This window comes from Anastrepha ludens, chromosome 4 (assembly GCF_028408465.1).
Source record: "Anastrepha ludens isolate Willacy chromosome 4, idAnaLude1.1, whole genome shotgun sequence".
NCBI lineage: Eukaryota > Metazoa > Arthropoda > Insecta > Diptera > Tephritidae > Anastrepha > Anastrepha ludens.
Window position 1 is genome coordinate 129,979,977 of NC_071500.1, and position 20,024 is coordinate 130,000,000.

Consider the following 20,024-nt stretch of genomic DNA (forward strand, 5'->3'; position numbering starts at 1 on the left):
GATTGCTGAATGACTATATGGAGCGGGGTCAGCTCGAGCATCACCTCCATCGCAGCTGTAATACAGGTCCGCATCGCTCCCCTGATGCTAGTTAGCACTGTCCGCACTGTCGAGAGAGTGACTCTCGATGCCCAAGCGACCGCTCCATATATCACTATTGGTCTTATTATCATTATGTACATCCATCTCAGGATTTCTGGGTTAGAGCCCCAAGATTTTCCTGGTAGACGTTTTGCAGATCATGAGAGCCTTTGTTGCCTTGGACAGGGTTGCGTCACCATGCCTTTTCCAGTTACGCTTGGTATCCAGGACAAGGTCAAGATACTTAACTTCTCTGACCAAATCAATAGCAACCCCGTCTATGCTGATCTCTTTCATCCCCGGTAAGGTTCTTTTCCTAGTGATGGCTGTTTTGGACGGGTTTATGCCCAGACCAACCCCCGCGGACCATCTTTTCGTCAGGTTTGAAGCTCTTTGTAGTGGGTCCCGCATTTTCTCTTTTCTAGCGCACGACATACCACTAAGTGTGAGGCATTGTCAAAAGCTCCTTCGATATCGAGGAAGGTACAGAGGACTGTTTCCTCACAGTCAAAAGCACTCGGCACCTCCGTACATAGCTGATGTAGCGCAGTGTCCGTAAACCTACCTGCCTTTTATGCATGTTGGTTTTGATGGAGAGGTGTTATACGCAGAGTGTTTAATCTGTTTTCATTATCGGTGATCTTCTCCATTTCTTTTAATATATACAAAGAAGGTGAGACTGATTGGTCTGAAGGGCTTAGCCAGTGAATAGTCCTTTTTTCTACTGTTGGTATGAAAACCACTTGTGCTCTTCTCCACACTGTTGGTATATATGCCAATGCAAGACTGTCGCGCGTTATCTCAACCAGGTGAGGTGTTATTAGCTCCTCGCCTTGCTGTAGTACTACCGGGTGGATTCCATTAGCCTCCGGGTCGAAGAAGCTAACGACCCATCTTATGTTTCCCTCTTTGCTTTTCTAATTTCCTTACTATATGCGATTATTAAAGATTATTCGTAGCTATCTAAGCAATCGCGTGCTCTTATACGAAACGCGAGAAGGATGCAAGACTGAACAAATAACAGCAGGTGCGGCCCAAGGATCAATACTCGGACCTGAAGTTTGGAGTATAAGCTACGATGAAATCCTCCGAATAGAGATGCCTGAAGATGTGCATTTAGTGGGATACGCAGATGACATTGCAGCTGCAATAATCGCTCGAAACACTGACGGAGCCAATAGGAAGGTAAATCAAGTGAGATCTGAATTCAGACATGGCTAGAAGACCATGGATTAAAGCTGACCACATAAAAAACAGAGCTCATCCTTCTAACCAACAGATGTATCCCATAAATAAATAATAAATAATTGGCGCGTACACTTCTGTTAGGTGTTTGGCCGAGCTCCTCCTCCTATTTGTGGTGTGCGTCTTGATGTTGTTCCACAAATGGAGGGACCTACAGTTTCAAGCCGACTCCGAACGGCAGATATTTTTATGAGGAGCTTTTTCATGGCAGAAATACACTCGGAGGTTTGCCATTGCCTGCCGAGGGGCGACCGCTATTAGAAAAATGTTTTTATTAATTTTGCCTTCACCGAGATTCGAACTAACGACCTCTCGGTGAATTCCGAATGGTAATCACGCACCAACCCATTCGGCTACGGCGGCCGCCATATCCCATTAGAGTGGCAAAAAGAGTGGTCAAATACTTAGGAGTGCAATTAGACACAAGGCTAACTTACTGGGTGTACATAAATCATGCTGCCAAAGAAAGCGGCATGTTAAGTAAGCTCATGGCAAACCTTGGAGGCCCAACGCAGAACAAGCGAGACTTTTAATGGACACGACAAACTCGATTCTCTTATACGGATGCAAAAAGTGGGCAGATTCGTTAATTCGGGTGCAATGCGGTTATAGTTATCAGCGGAACCATTCCATAGATATTCTAGCATAAGAGCGCAAACGGAGATGGGAAGCAAAAATCTCAGGAATCATAGTACCACACTTCTCCGATATTAGAATTAAAACGCTTACACTTTGGCAAGCAAGATGGAACTCTGAACGGTACGGTAAATGGACACCGATCTAAAAAATTGGGTAGAAAGAAAGCACGGTGAGGTTAATTATTACCTCACACAGTTTTTGTTCGGGCATGGGCCCTGTCACAAGTATTTGTGGCGAATGGGAAAAGTGACTCTACCAAATTGCATATATGGAGATACTGAGTATGATGATGCGGAGCACACCTTCTTTAAATGCGAGAGGTGGAACACAGAGAGAACAGCTCCGCAATGAGCTATTGGTGTATTTACATCTGAAGATGTCGTCGCAAACTTCGTGGAGGATATTGTTCGAAAAAAGAAGCGTGAAATGAAACTTATGCTGAAGAGCATTAAGCATAGGTTTCTCAAAACAGGCGACCCTGGACGTAGGGTGAGGAAGCATTTTAAACACAACCTCAACGCCAAAAAAAAAAACTTGTTACAAAAGTTGGTGTACACCCAACATTTTATATATAAGTCATTGCTTATTATAAACTCAAGTAGGAACTTACCTCTTCTGTTGCAGTCGGTGCTCCCTCACGTCTCGTTGTGTACATTGGCGTCACATCGCAATATTTTATCCCCGGCAATGTGCGCTGACGCCATTACTATTACTTTGCGAGTCCCGTCTCCCAGCAGCTGTGTCTAGATTGCAACCAGATCCCGGTTCAAAAACTCTGTAATGCAGAAATATTTAATGTTTTCATTTAACACTAAGTATGCTCTAGGTCTCTCTTCCGAGAGATCCCAAATTACCTTATTGTTCCTGTTGTTGTAAGCCCACGGCTCTTGAGACAGTATTATGCTTAGATCTCCCGAGGCAGACCACCATGCCATGACGGCTGATGCCGCTACCGCACGATGAAGATTGATCTGGGCTACTGTAAAGATTTTTGGGGTCATTCTTGTCGGTTTTACTCTAGCTCGTCCTCAACTGAGAGCCTCGACTCGCTCCCCTTTTGTCCAGCTGGAGCTTACCTAAGTCCAGCGCCTCCAGGAGTTCTTGTGTCGTGTGGTCATCGGTCGTCCATAGACGTAGGTATCATTTTTGCTGAAGGATCAGTACCCTCGTCCGTAACCATTTGTTCCGGTTGGGCTTTTTTATCCCCGCCAGCCTTCTGCCTCCATGGTTTCATAGGGACAGAGCTTATCCGCTAATTCAGTCGGTAGTCCGACATTTTTACGGTTACGTACGAATCCTCGTCAATGCTCAGGTTAAGCCTGAGCCCTGCACCTTCGACCTCGCTGCTCAGAATACGACACGCTTCAGTTTTCCAGCCGCTGTTCTGAGCTTTCCGCAGCCCTACTGCATATTCCGCAGACTTGTATGCGCCCCTTGGCAGGTGCACTGTGAAATTATGCATACGGAGGGTTTATCGCAGTCCCTAAGTAGTAGACTCGGCCGGAGGTACACCCCACAAAAAACCAGCAGATGAGTTCACCGTTTAATGACCTCGTCCATTTTGACCTCTTGAAGCACAGTTAGGTCTTCCTGATCTAGGGTCTCCGTAGGATATGTTTTGAGCATCACTGCCAAGCGGATGCCTTTGAGAGTATCCGAGTAGCTTGTCTGCTGCCCTTTGTTATCCAGCAGGTACTATTTTTCACTCACGCGCCACTCAACTTTTTCCTGTAGGGGTCGCCCAACGCGCCGGGTTGACCAGGTAATGGGAGAGTCGGGCGTATGCCCCTCCTTCGCCTACCTTTTCTCTTGCTTGAGTCAGACGACTCCCCGGACTCTAAGTGCCGGAGAGGTTTGTGGCTCCTGCTTGCTAGAGATGGCTCCCGATCTCGCAGCTGGGAATCCTCCGGTCGGTTACTAGCCCGACAGGTATCCAGCCTTGTGCAAGGTAGCAACAGCGAAGGTTTTGGTTGGTGAGATTCTTCGAGGGTCTCCTCGCTTTACTGTTATAGATGCTGAGTCTGTGGGGACTGACCCACTCGTTTTCTCAGCATCTACGGCTTGTTCGCGGTACACCCCACGGCTGGTGGATGATTCATCATCCTCACGGGAGTGTTCCTCAAAGAGCAGCACTTCCGCCTCTGAGAGCCCCGCGAGGAGATGCTTGCCCAGCTTCTTCTTGCCCTTTTTGTTGTTGTTATAGGTATTGTTTTTGTTATTTTTTGTTTTTGTATTGCCTTTGTTTTGGTTTTGATTTTTATTTATATTGCATCGGGTCAAAGTGCCTGCCGTAGCAGGAGAAGTATGTGGGTAAGTTTGTTTTCAGTCTACACTCTCAAATGTGCAATCGGCTTTTAGCTTAAGTTTTCCATAAATCTTTTTTGCTCGTATACAAATTCATCTTAGATATTTGGGTTTGCTTACTAAAATGTATTAAACAAACCCAATAACCATAACTTAAATAAACTTTTTCTGTAGATGTACCCCAAAGAAATTGGCATTACTGCATTATCTTATGGAGATCGGTTTATACCTCGACGCTATTTTTCGGATAGCCTAAAGAGAAACCTTAAATTTGTAACCAAAAATATGGAGAAAGATGTCCTCAAAGTAGTAAGTACTTATAAGAAAAAATGATTTTCGATCTTTGTCACATTATTTTCCACTAGCGTTTCGCGGCTAATTACTGGAGGCAAAATAGCCTGAAAATTGCAATAAATAAAGTTTTCAAGTTGAAAGAGGAAAGAATTCTGCACCTTAGTGATCAAATAGTAAAAGGTTTAGAAAATAATGCGAATATTTTGGAGTGCCTTAACGAATATTCAGATGACTACGATTGGCGTTGCATTCCTCGCTCGAAACCACTTGCATTTGCCGAGACTACACATGATTCACCAGGATTTGACTCAACTTTTGGTAAATAAAATTTATTTATGTATGTATGTACTAGATGAAGTCCAAAATAAACAAAAATGAGTTAAAATAGAAACGACAGGAGCTTTGTTCTGATAACTTTGAAATTGCGTTGTCGGTTTGGCCCGTTGGCACGAACTCCCTGTGGACAATTCCCTTGAAATCGTAAAAACAAATGAGCATCGCCCTGAGATTTGACTTCTCTAAACACGATTTTTTGGGTGGTGGCTCGTCTGGGGCCTTCCATTCGGCATTTTGACGCTTGGTTTCAGGTTCATGTTGGAAGCACCACGTTTCATCACCAGTTACAATGTTGTATAGGGTCTTTCGAATTTTGAATTCTGAGCAATTTTTGGTCCTCAGTTAACTAGTGCGGAATGAAACGTACACAGGCCTTTCGTTAGCCCAAATGATCAGTTAAAATGCGATAAATCAATGTTTCAATTTCATCAATTTCAACGATGATTTCGGGTCATTCTTGATAAATTTACGAACAATTTCGATGGAGTTTTCGGTGATTACTGATTTTGGGCGGCCTGTATTTTCATTGTCATTTATGCCCTCACAACCATCTCTGAAACGCGTAAACCACTCATGAACTCTAGCATGAGATAGACGATTATCGCCATAAACTTCTTTTATAAATTCAAATGTTTCGGTAAACGTTTTCCCGATTTTAAAACAAAATTTGATATTAGCTCTTTGTTCGAAACTCTATTTTGTACCGATGATACAAACATATTGACACTTTATACGCAATAACTTCGCTTCCACTGAACCGAGTGGCACCAAGCTTTCACTGGAAGTCAGGTAGGGATGTAACTTCCAACGCACTAACTCATTAAAAAGATGGCGTCATCAAAAATAAAGTTATGACGCCAGTCTTGTTTATTTTGGACTTCACCTTGTATATGTTAAAATTTAATATTCAGATTTATTGGCGGAGCCTTGGTGGAGTGGAGATGAAATTATCTGTTTATATGAGTACAGTGTTCATCTAACAGATTTTACTATAGTTGCCAAAATATGGGTTGAACTTCATCAAGATCGCTATATTTAGAACTGTTATTTTATAATTTTCCAATCATATTAAGTTATTATCAAACTTACATATACAAACCGTAGCTCTAAGCGAAATCCCATAAAAACTAATTGGTTTTATTTAATTAATATACTAGGTAATTAAAATAAAAACAAATTACTTAACAAGTGGCAATTTTCAACGCAAAAGCGAAACTCGTACTGTGTTAATTTATCAGGAAACATTGCTGGCAACCACACCTAATTTCACGTTATTTTTAAAGTGGAGTTCGGGGAAGCCCCAAACATTAAACTTCTTTGCCATATGTTGAATATTGTGTCATTTGTGACACAATGGGCAGGCAAAGAAGACAAACCAGTGTTGAAGTGTGAAAATTAGTAATTCATCATTACGAAAACCAAAAACCGCTTCGGGAAATATCTAAAAATGTAAATCGAAGCCTATCGACCGTGCATCATAAAACGGTACAAAGATGGGAAAAATAGATTAAAGGTTGCAAATAACAAAATTTTCTCTTCGAGTGATTAACAATATATTTTATGGCAAGTCAAAAAAGTTCCATTTTTAAGTACACTGAAACTCGCTACAATCGCCGTAAATGATTTGAGGAAAAAATGTTGCCCACAGACAATTAGAAATATACTCAATAAAGCAGAAGAGCAAGGCATAAACCCCATATCAACGAACGTAATGCAATCGTAATGAAACGCTGCGATTTGCCAAGGAACCTCAATCCAAAGATTTCTCATTTTGGCGGAACGTGCTATTCAGTGATAAAAGCAAGTTCAACCTTTTTGGTTCAAATGGCAGACCCTATGTATGGAGAAGATCAAATGAATTGTTACTTGCCAAAAATATGAAGCCTACAGTAAAGCAAGGTGGTGGGTAACGGTGTGAGGTTCATTTTATGCATCTGGGGGCCAGGAGAATTGCATCTTATTGAAGGTATTATGAATCAGGCAGTGTATCTTAACATTTTAAAAGAAAAATTGGCGCTTTGTAAAGAAAAACTTGGTCTGGGGGAAGAATTTAATTTTTATCAGGACAATGACCGAAGCGAAAGCGTATAATGTGAGGTCGTGCTTGCTATAATAGTATTTATAATAGTGCGCATGTCATAGATACACCAGCCCAGAGTCCAGATTTAAACCCCATTGAGAACTTGTGGAGCTATCTCGATGGAAAAATTCGCCAGCATAGCATATCAAAGGATGACATGAGGGTCCTTCAGGACGAATGGCAAAAAATTTAGCCCAGCTTTTGTGAAAAATTTGTTAAAAGTATGCCAAATAGATTACACATGGTTATCAGAAACGAAGGCATACAAATGAAATATCAATATTTACATTAATTTTACTTTTATATAATGTACGAGTTTCACTTTGGCATTGAATTATATGAATTTTATTTTTTCACTCACTTAAAATGTAATTGAATTAAAAATTTCAGTTTTAGTATTTTGTTCTTGATTGATACCACTGTCGTAATAATTCGGCCGCTATAGCCGAATGGGTTGGAGCGTGACTACCATTCGGAATTCACAGAGAGAACGTAGGTTCGAATCTCGGTGAAACACCAAAATTAAGAAAAACATTTTTCTAATAGCAGTCGCCTCTCGGCAGGCAATGGCAAACCTCCAAGTGTATTTCTGCCATGAAAAAGCTCTTCATAAAAATATATGCCGTTCGGAGTCGGCCAAACACCCAAAAAGGGTGTACACGCCAATTATATATATATATATATATAATAAAGCATGCAATAACTTTTTTGAACCGTTTGTTTTACTTATGATTTATGAAAATAAATAATTTTTTTTTAACTATACGAGTTTCACTTGGGGCTACTGTATGTATGCTACTTACATACATTCTGTTTCAAAAAGTGTTTAGGAAAAAAGGGAAATATGTGAACGAAAGAGGTTACATCTAATTACGATCGACGGCACAACTATTTCAATATAAGTACATTTTATGAAACGCGTTTCTATATATTATACCACAGTGAGACAACGACTCTAAAATTGTCAGGGTCAGCTCTCTCATTCAAAAAAATTTATGGACTTTTTTAACTTTACAGAAAGAAAAAAATTGTAACATCTTAATCGAGGCGCCTCTTCTCTGCTCTCTATATCTGGGCTCTGCTCAGGAGAAGGCCTTTGATTACATATTTTTTACAGCTTTGTTTGAAAAAACTTATTTCCCCAGCATCTCACTAGGTTATCGATATGAACAAAATTATAATTAATTTTTTTTCAAAACTCAATTTATCACTTCGAGGCACTCGTTTTAATCGATAGTAGACATAAAGGATAATTTAAGGCGAATTCCCGTTTCGGAAAATCCGTTTGAAATTTTTTTTTATATCGGGAGAGCTTACTTTGAAGACGATGAAATAAGTACTTCCGAACGCTTGTATCCTCAGTAATTGATCTGAAGCACCCTCTCAAGACCAAGGAAGATATATGTAACTAATGCAGTAGAGCATTTTAATAGCTGCGTCCAGCAGGGAGCTTGGAAATCCACACCTTGCGTAACTAAGCGACAACACTCACAGATATCTCGTATCGTTGAAAAAACTGATAGAAAAACGTCAGGCGAGAAAGAATTAGCAACAAACCAGACACCATGGAGACAAAAAACAAAAAAAAATCTGAACTCGCTTACACATGAACTTAAGGCACTTCTCAAAAATGAACGTAACTCTCAACTACAAAACTATCTCAATAACCCCGATGCATCCTCTTTCTCAGATTACTCTCTTTGGAAAGCAGGAAAAAAATTCCAAAGGCCAGCCTTAGCACAATCAGCCATTAAAATGAAAAATAACAAATGGGCTAAGTCGGATCTTGATAAAGGTTAAAGTTAAAAGTTAAAAGTTAATTTTTTCCTTCCAGTATTAATTGTAACATGTGGTATTTGGTGTTTCACATGATATGTCCAAGATAACCAGTCTTGCGACGTTTTATTGTTTGTCGAAGTTCAAGTTCTCGATTAACTCGTCATAGAACCTCTATGTTAGAAACCAGATCGGTACACGGAATTTTCAAAATTCGCCTAAAAATCCACATTTCGAAGGCCTCGAGTCTGTTTATCACTGGAGAAATATTCAAGCAACTACCAGCAGAAGGAATATCTTTCGCGTACACCTTTTTTAGGTGTTTGGCCGAGCTCTTCCTCCTATTTGTGCCGTGCGTCTTGAAGTTGTTCCACAAATGGAGAGACCTACAGCTTTAAGCCGACTCCGAACGGCAAATATTTTTTATGAGAAGTTTTTTCATGGCAGAAATACACTCGTAGGCTTGCCATTGCCGGTACTAGAAAAATGTTTTCTTCATTTTGGTATTTCACCGAGATTCGCACCTACGTTCTCTCTGAATTCCGAATGGTAGCCACGCACCAACCCATTCGGCTACGGAGACCTGATGCATATAGACAATGCCTCAATATTAATTAGTTTTGTTCCTCCCCAATAGAAAGGTTTACTAATAAGAATGATCCTTAAGGCCGGAAAAAGCGCCGAAAGAGTGTAATCTTATCGGCTTGTTGCCTATTACCTCAAAAGATTTGGAGTTACTATTTCTCAAAAGAATGTTGCTCATAATTGAAGACCGAAAATGAAAGAGAAGAAGTATTCCACAGCTGCACTGCTCGACATACTTGAAGCCTTCGACCGTGTCTGGCATGATAGTTTACTTGCAAAATAAAGGCTACTCTACCCACAAATTATTATATCTTCATCAAATCCTACCTATAAAGTCGGCACTTTTTTGTGAAACAAAATGAACTATCGTCGGTACATTTGCAGATGACATCGGCTTACTCGCAATTAACTCTGATATGGCTTCTCTTAAATTCCAAAGGGGGCTTGATAAAATAACTCAATGGCTCAAAGACTGGGAAATGAAATCAAATGAGACAAAGTCTGTTCAAGTTACTTTTACACTCAAGCGAAACACTTGCGCATCCGTTAAACAGAATAACACAAACATACATGCATCATACGGAATGCATCTTGTCTCCAAGCTCACATTGCAAACCCATATTTTTACTAAACGCAAGGCACTATGTAAGAATCAAACTTCGAAGTCTTTATTGGCTGTTAAATCGCAATTCCCGTGTATCCCTCGAAAATAAGCTCTCAATGTACTCAGCTATTCTAAACCCAGTATGTTCATATGTCATACAACTCTGGGGCACCGCAGCTAACCGGGTGGTGCCTTCTTAAGACCTGTTCAAGCCTTACGACACACAGGGACTCGTCCACAAGGTATGTGGCCACGGCTGCCTCAAAGCTTATATCGTCGAATGTGCCGGCACGTGAAACTGCCGTCACAAACCAAACCTTAACGGTCAGGAGCCCACAGGTGCAACACAATTTCCTTATCGACCCACAACCCTCCTGCTCCAATCCCAGTGCGGGGACAAATCAGCAGCTCTTGGTCTCCCGTACAGTCTGTTCCTTGTGTCAGACCAGAGTTCCTGCGAACCTGACAACAGCCAAGTACAATTCTTGCAATGGCTGGTGCCACTTTCGGAGGTGCTCTGGCCTGCGCACCACCCGTGAGTGGGCACGCAACTACGTAGCCCCCTGCTGCAGAGCTCTGCACCCGCAAATTAAATTTGAGCCTCCACATCAAAAAGGCACTTTGCCTCAATGCACAAACTGCCAAAAATACGGTCACACAAAAAATTTTTGTTTTAAAACACCTGCGTGTGTCAAATGTGCTGGAAGTCCTAAAGACATAGAATGTCCAGTAAAGGACATTAACGAAATAAAATGTGCTCTCTGTGGTAAAAGCCACACAGCCAATTACAAGGGCTGTATGATTTATAAATCATAAAAAATATAGCAATTTCCAAGTCTCAGACAGAAAAATCCCACCACAATTACAAACACAGAAGAAAAAGTTGTATCACAAACTACACTAGACAATGTGACAACCCAACACAGTACTACAACACCAAATTTATCTTATGCCCAAGTAACAGCCATAAACGCTAAAAATGATGCTCAATCTATTGGAGCAAATATAACGGAAAACAAAGAAATTTCAGAGTTGAAAGATATGATGAAACAATTAATCTCACAAATGTCTGCAATGATAAACATGATCACGGTACTTTTCGCTAAATTTAATGAACAAACAAGATAAATTAAGAATTGTCCTGTGGAACGCTAATGATCTAAGCCAACATGCACTGGAACTAAAAACATTCCTAAAAAATAATAACATAGACGCAGCTCTAATATCTGAAACATATTTCACAGATAGAAATTACTTAAACATTCCTAACTATACTATTTATCGCACCAATCACTTTGATGACAAGGCACACGTTTGATCGGCAGTAATTATAAACAAAGGTATTAAATGCATTGATGTGAACCACTATAGACAGGACTACTTGCAAGCGACATCTATACAAATTGAGGACTTTGGTGGACATTTAACCCTTTCTGCCATATACTGCCCTCCTAAATATAAAAAGTCTAAGGCACTATACTTTGACTTTAATTGACTTTTACATTACGAAAGATATTAAAAGTGAGCTACTGCAAATAACTCCAAGCTTTGACCTCTCATCTGACCATTCTCCAATATTATTAAGGTATGAAACCAGTCCTATCTTAAACTACAAGGCACATTAATTTTACAATAATTATACGAACTGGGACTATTTTCGTGAAATTATGGAGCAAAGCCTTAACAATAAGGGCCCGCTAAACAGCGAAAAAGAAATAGACTCCGCAATCGTATACTTCACTGACAGTATACTGTATGCAACAACAACTTCCACACCTATAGTCAAGATGAGTAACAACAAACACAAATTACTCCATAAAATCTTGTAAAAAATCAGAGAAAAACGAAAATTAAGGCAACAATGGCAATCTACACGATCACCAGATATTAAAAAAAGGATGAATATAGCAACAAAAGAAATTAAAGATATATTAAAAGTGGACAAGGTGAAAACTTTGAAAAATATATCGCATCAATGGGAGCTAGTGGAGCTACAAACTATACACTATGGAAGGCCTGCAAAAAAATCGACAACACAGTTATGCACCAACCCCCCTTAAGGACAAGGACAAATTCTTGGGCGAAAACACCAAAAGAAAAAGCAAAAACACTCGCTGATCATTTAAAAAAAAACATTTACAAATCAACGTAATAACCAAGCCAATGACAATTCTGAATTTCATGCCCACCTCACAAATAACATAAATATACATAAAATAACTTCGAAAGAAATACGAATAGCAATTGAGACAAAAATTGACGTAAATAAATCCCCAGGATATGACGGAATCACAGGAAGGATTCTAAAGGAGTTACCTGACAAAACCACTCTCTACTTAAGAAATATATTTAACTCAGCATTACGAGTGAAGTATTTTCCACTGCCTTGGAAGGTTGCTGAAATCATCGCAATACCCAAACCTAATAAAGAGGCCTCTGAAGTTTCTTCATACAGACCAATTAATTTATTACCATCATTATGCAAACTTTTTGAGAAGCTGATACTTGACCGCCTGGACCTCATACTACAGGCGCGAAACTTATTTCCTTCACACCAATTTGGATTTCGTAGAAAACATTCAACAATAGAACAGGTACATAGTGTAACAAATAAAATATTGTCAGAAATTGATAAAAGAAATACATGCGTTTCTGTGTCTCTTTATGTAGCGAAAGCTTTCGACAGCGTGTGGCACAAGGGTTTAATATTTAAACTCAAACAGTATCTTCCACTCGACTACTACTCGTATTTGTTAATGAAAAGCTAGTTAGCAAATAGATACTTTTACGTGAAATATAGAGACAAATACTCTAACATTCAACAATGGAACTCATGGTGTACCTCAGGACAGTGTACTAGGGCCTGTACTATACGTACTGTACACAGCTGATATTCCCTTGCCTGCAAATATCGACATGATAGCAACTTTTGCAGATGACACGGTCCTATTGGCAACTCATAAAACCTTAGAAGCAAATCCCGATAGACACTAAAGCAAGATACCTTGGAATGACTATTGACTCTAAACTTCTCTGGAAAGAACATATCATGTTGAAAAGAAATGAGGTAAAAAACAGATTCCGACAACTATACTGGCTACTTGGCAGGCGCTCGAAACTACCATTGTTGAATAAAACCCTTATATACAAAACTGTGATTGTGCCATTCTGGGCATACGGCATAGAAATCTGGGGAACTGCAAGTAAAAGTAACATTGACATTACGACAACGACTACAATCATAAATTCTCAGAACTATAACCAATGCAAACGAAACGTCCCAAACGAAGATATTCAGCGCGACCTCAACATCGATACAGTAGCAGAAATCATGCGCAAACGCAGCACAAATCATATTGCCCGTTTAATGAACCATACAAATACTGACATGCGACAACTCCCATCAGCAGAAAGGGCAAACTCCAGGCGACTCAAACGACCAACCCCAACTCAATAATTTCACTGATAACTAGAATAATTTAAAGCTATGTACATACACTTGTAAACTCACAAAACTTAACCAAAATCTAATATTGATAATGATTAATGTTATGAAATGAATACTGTAAAAAGAATTACTTAGTGTCATACGACAGGTGTAATTAATAAAGGAGGCAAAAAAAGAAAAAAAAGAGGCAAAAAAAAAAAAATTTATATATATAATTTCTTCCTCTTGCAAGCATTTTTTCAACACTGATTTTTTGTTGCAAAACTTTTTGTTTCTATTATTTTTCCCAAGGAATGTTTGGCAAACTCAATAAAATTTTATTATGTTGTAGAATATTTGGATTTATTGTTTGAACTTTTAAGGAATAAATAATCCGGAGTTTTCAAAAAAAAAATAGTTAAAAAAATTGCGTGAAAATATTTGCTTCTATTATATTTTCCAACAGTGTGTATTATTTAAAACACTCATATATGTCTCTGTTTAAATTTTGCTCTAGTAGAGATCTTTTCGCTACCTCATTTTATATTTGAGGCTGTAGTCGAAAAATTTGCTACGAGGAGCATCCAAATCGCCTACGTACCGTGTTATCGAATAGATGAAAATATCACTACTTTATTGGGCCTAATATTAAAATATTTTCGATTTTAGATCCTAATATGGTGGATTGGTCCATTAATGAACAAATTGTAGCATCTTTCGGACAAGATATGATAATTTGGAAACGATCCGATGATGTTACCATGTTATTTAATGTGAAAAGTATAAAGTCCTTGGCTTATTCTCCCGATGGAAAAATACTAGCGATCGGATGCAAAACAAACGAATATCCAGGTATGTATAACTATTTTGTATTAGTAAACTATTTTGTATTTTTACCTCATTGCGATGCTCCTCGCTTCAATGTAGTTATTAATTCCGAAACAATTAGAATAGTATTACACCTTGTTACACATATCTGAGATATGTACATATCGTCATATGAATTCAAAAAGCCCTAAGTTACAAAAAATTCAAAATCGACTTTTTAGTTGATTATTATGCACCGTATCATTATACATGTTCCTTTAAAATTTTATAATCCAACAACCAACGTTGGTATAAAAAATTCGAAAAGCCGGTGACGGTGACGGTGAATAAAACATTTTCATTTTAAACGGTTTTTTGCTTCTCCTGTAAAATTTTTAAAATGTAACTTAGGGCTTTTTTGATTTCATGTGACGATATGTTTTTATAACACATTAAGCATAAGCAGTTTATATGAGGAGCTTTTACATGTCAGAAATACACTCGAATGTTTGCCATTGCCTGCCGAGTGGCGATCGCTATTAGAAAATAACATTTTCTATCATTTGGTGTCTCATGCCCGGGGACTTGCGAATCTTAGTAACTCACCATCCCATTCGGTTACGGCGGCCGATAATGATTAGAAAAAAAAATTTGTATTGAAAGTCGGCCCACAATAGTCAGGCGATTCTGCAATTGGGGTCGTTACGCTAACTTTCCATTGTGGTGGAATGACTCAGCCTTCTTTAAGATATTCGGCATGTTCATATGTTTGACCCCTTAAGAAGTTCAATCCTATTGCCGCACTGTTAGCGATATATTTCGCCAGCAGCCCTATTGGAAGCAAGTTTAGTGTCGCTTATAATGCTTTCGATGGCATGGTTGGCATTGATCTAGTTTTGAGAACAGATGCGAGTCAATGTTGACGCCTTCTCAAGGTAATTCCACCATACTACAATACCATCGTAGAGAAACGCTTCCGCTGTGTATGACCAATGTATTATTCTGGATTCCATCCCCAATTTTTTCCAAATTAACCTTCTGCAGAGGTACAACGCTGTCATTGCTTTGCGTACTCCATCTGCCACCTAACTTCGCAATTTAGCTTCCTATCCAGTGCAAGGCTACTGCAAAAAAGTATCAGATTCGTTTTTTCCGGATTTACTCCTAGCTCTCGACTACTAGACTAAAATTATAGCTCGTTGAGATCAGATTATTAATTCTATATAATTTTAAGAATAAGCATACCTATTATACATTCATATTATTTTTAAGTTTTAGAATTGTGGAAAGCCGGTTATTCAACAAAATTTGTGGTTGTAAATGGGAAAGTGTTCTCTGCAGACCATTCTGATTTGCATAGCATAGTCTGGAACCCCACGGGAACTCAAGTTATATGTGGAACTGGATCAGGATGCTTGTACATACTTTCTGTTCCCGATTTGAAGGTACTAAGAAAAGTTCATCGCCATAAGATGCCTATAGTTAGAATTAAGATCTCACCGCATATGAGGTACCTAGCTAGTGGAGATACAGGAGGAAACATTGTGATTTATAATTGGAGTTCATGTGACGTGTATCTTGTTGTATGTTCAAAACGAAAGCTTCATACCGATTTCGATTGGCACCCTTGGAACGGCGAGGACCTCGTTATAGGTAAGTATAATTGCTGAACCAGTTTATATATAGATAGATGTGTAATACAAACATCTCCTAAACAAATATTTTTGAAGCAGAATATCGTAAATATACCAATTTTATAACAGTTCAATAATCAAAATACATTACTTTTTTTACCAGGAGGAAGTATAGAGAGCTATCGTTTATCCGCTACGACCGTTAAGTAATTCACATGCAGTTGCATGCACTATTTTGTTTATTCTTAGAAACTAACGCAGTAGGGTTCCTACCTTACTTGTTTCATATCAAGAGTCCGTTTATAAGCCTGGTATTGTTTGTTTCCTAGCCTGTTACATCGCTGATTCGCTTCTTGGTTCCTGCAGAACTGATTTCGATTATTGGCTCTGGTTCCTGTGGGGGAACCGCTGATTCACAGTTGTCCAATTCACCGGCAATTTCATTAGGGGGCGTCCATAAATTACGTGAGATGTTTTAGGGCGGGAGGGGGTCGAGTCAAATCTCATCTAATCTTATGTTGGAGAGAGGGGGGGTCTCGGCAAATATCACGCAATTTTTTTTCTGATTGAAACAAAAAAATTGTACATGGTTAAGATTTAATCTCAAGCGTAATCGTAGTATGATTAAGATCATTCACTAATTCGTTCGAAAGAAAATAATTTCATTCATACTTCGACATTATACATTACTACTGTCAAACTACCATATTTGTTTTATACCAAATAGCTCAATTTAATCTGAATTTGCGGTACAGTGTAGCCCGTCGGTTGTTTTCGCGCCACTATGAGCCGAACGCTCTATCACTCAGGTTGACGTTTGACAATTCCGGACTTTAAAGAACATGACGGAAAATCATTTGCTCCATTTCTAATACGCGTACCGATTCAACCGCTGAATGCCTTCATCAGCACACCTATTGATCTCTATTGCCCAAGTATACGTGATGATTTAGAGAAAATATGCTGCAGTACATGCGGTATTTACTTCGCATCTATCACAAGAGCTACAGAGCACAGGCGAGCAGCTCACATTGCACCAGCTAAGCAAGCGCGTATGTTCCGCAAAGTGCGACCCTCACGGATTGTCACAAGACGAGCTAATGAGTTACTGTGCGCAAGCGTCAACGGCTTAGAGTGGCTAGATTAGAACGAAGTTGAAGGAGCACATGATTTTACTGAAAATCATATGGACATGTTGGTCCCAATAGTCTCTCTTGAAACCGCGCATGATTCTCCATGAACTGAATTAGAGTAGATATTTTTTTTTAATCGCAGTAGTTACGATTTAAGTCTTCTATTGTTAAATTTTTATTACACTTATAACTCTCAGCAATATTGATTACTAGTCTTAACTAGTCGTAAATAAAAGCACGAAGCAAATTTTTTTTCTTTTTACAATAACAATCCAACGCGTTTACATAAGAAACCCACATTTTGAAAAATCTCACGTGAGATTGGGGGATGGGGGAGGGGGTTGAATAAAGTCTCACGACATCTCACCAGGGGGGGAGGGAGCTTCAGAAAATTGAAAAAAACACCTCACGTAATTTATGGACACCCCCTTACCTTGAACCCCGCAGGGTCCTGGCGTACGAGCTTATTCTGTCTTGCAACAGTATTAAGTTTCTTCTTACATTCTTGAACAATCTTTGAGGTTTGCTTTGCGTTGAATGCCACTAAAGACTCTAATCTGTTTCCCGCTCCATCTCCTCTCAATTATCCATTCTGATACTTTTAGAATGGCAAAAATTTCCGTTTGAAAAACAGTTGCCTTTCCTCCCATAGCGAAATGATACCTGATTTTTAACTACGTTTTTGCAATTGTTTCTACATGAAGTCGCTTGTGTAAGTAATTACGATCATTTCGAACCCAGAATTATTAAAATGGGTTTATATTTGACTAAGTTATGGGCATTTAAAAAAAAAAGTTTCTTATATAATAGGACTATCAATAAGTTCGTGCGGTTTTTTTTCGAAATTTGAAACTTTATTGACGTAAAATGGTTACAAATTTAATATTCAAAATATTGTCCATCGCTTACTACTACTTTTTCCCATCTTTCTGGCAATTCACGGATTCCCTTTGTGAAAAATTCGGTCGGTTTTGCCGCAATCCACGAATCGATCCATTTTTTGACTTCATCGTAATTACGGAAGTGCTGGTCAGCCAGGCCATGTTGCATCGATCGGAAGAGATAGTAATCGGATGGCGCAAGGTCTGGACTATACGGCGGGTGGGGTAGGACATCCCATTTGAGCGTTTCTAAGTATGTTTTGACCACTTGTGCAACATGTGGCCGAGCATTGTCATGTTGCAAAATAACTTTGTCGTGTCTATCGGCGTATTGCGGCCGTTTTTCTCGCAGTGCTCGGCTCAAACGCATCAATTGTCGTCGGTAGACATCCCCCGTAATCGTTTCATTCGGTTTCAGTAGCTCATAATACACAACACCCAGCTGGTCCCACCAGATACACAGCATAACCTTCAGGCCATGAATATTCTGCGCCGACGTCGATGTTGAAGCATGGCCAGGGTATCCATACGTTGCCCGACGTTTTGGATTGTCGTAATGGACCCACTTTTCATCGCCAGTCACAATTCGATGCAAAAAACCCTTTCTTTTGTGCCGTTGAAGCAGTTGTTCGCATGCCATAAAACGGCGTTCAACGTCTCTTGGCTTCAATTCATACGGCACCCAATGGCCTACCTTTCGGATCATTCCCATGGCTTTTAAACGTTTGGAAATGGTTGATTGATCAACTCCCAAAGTTTTTGCAACCTCTTCTTGCGTTTGAGCCGGATCTTGATCGAGCAATTCCTCCAATTCGGTATCCATGAACTTTGGCGGCGCACCCTCGCGTTCTTCGTCTTCCAAGCCAAAATCACCACTTTTAAAGCGTGCAAACCACTTCTGGCACGTTCGCTCAGATAGAGCATGCTCACCATAAACTTCCACCAAGATACGATGACTTTCGGCTGCTTTTTTCTTCATATTAAAATAATGAAGAAGAATTCCCCGCAAAAACACATTATTTGGCACGAAATTCGACATTTTCAAGTGTGGTAAAAATATTGTTGTTTACGCTTCAAATAAAAAACTTATACTGACGTTTGTGCCTTACGACAGTAGCTCTCCAATGAGTGTTTGGAAATGTGGATCGATGGAATAATAATCAAGTTACGCCATCTGTTGTAAAACCGCACGAACTTATTGATAGTCCTATTAATTAAAAAAAATCGAGTTTGAGCCGAAAAACAAAATTGCCGATAACTCTTGAAAAAATTTTTTTTCGGGCGAACAAAAAAATACGTGTCTCATTATTTTGACCAGAGAGCAACATATTTGAGTTACATCGAAATCGAAGAACATGACCCGAATAGCCCGGTTGAATTGAAATGGAAAGCATCACCTATTAGTTTCGTTGAAGTAATATACCATCAGGCTCCAGAACCTATTTCATTCTTTGACAACGGTAAAGAAAATATACGTCAAACCTCTTGTAATGCACTCTGTATTATTGCATTGCTCACGCAATGGATATTTGACATGAGTTTGAAGTGGCTGCACATCATCATTCTCTAACACATTGACAGTAGCCGATATTGTGAACTATGTTGCGAAACATGCAGAAATTGACTGCAAATTTCTTTCATGCTATATGCTAATCAAAAAGGATACCCCCGTAAAGGATTTCAAGAAAATCAACTTTTAATTCGGATATATGGCCTGCGATCGTAAAAACTCGGCCATTCACTTTTTTCAAAAAGACGTCACTCCACCTCTAAGTGCGTAACTGCTGCAGCTAACTCCATCACTATTAATCAATTACTAAGAGTGTATTTTCAAAATATATCTGGACTTCGGACTAATTGCTCGACTGTGTATATGAAAAGTTCTTTCTTAGACTTTGATATTTTTGTATTCGTTGAATCTTGGCTGAATGAAAACTTTTCCGACTGTGAAATTTTTTACCTCAATTTGTACGATGTTTTCAGTAAAGACCATGACCCTGTCAAATCTGGATGTTCCAGAGGAGGTGGCGTTCTCATTGGTGATTTTAATTTATGTCGCTTGAGTTGGTCCCCACTCGATACTCGGCTGCTTTTATGGCTTCTAACGTAAATTCTTCAGCCGAAATTCATGACATTGATAGTTTTTTAAGCATTGATTTATCAGAAATTAATGGTTTTTATAATAGTCTTAATAGAAT

General features: G+C 39.2%; 1 protein-coding gene across 7 annotated transcripts in view; it reads left to right on the top strand.

Moving 5' to 3' along the window:
* LOC128861204 (protein cortex) overlaps positions 1 to 20,024 on the top strand; it is a 59,326-nt gene that overhangs the window by 19,774 nt on the left and 19,528 nt on the right. For 5 of the 7 annotated variants that reach the window (XM_054099160.1, XM_054099161.1, XM_054099159.1 and 2 more), the window contains 4 exons: positions 4,444 to 4,578; positions 4,635 to 4,881; positions 14,041 to 14,223; positions 15,451 to 15,831. In XM_054099160.1, coding sequence (XP_053955135.1) covers positions 4,444 to 4,578; positions 4,635 to 4,881; positions 14,041 to 14,223; positions 15,451 to 15,831 — 946 coding nt within the window. The remainder of the gene's footprint in view (positions 1 to 4,443; positions 4,579 to 4,634; positions 4,882 to 14,040; positions 14,224 to 15,450; positions 15,832 to 20,024) is intronic. The other 2 variants (XM_054099158.1, XM_054099162.1) reach the window with 2 other exon arrangements.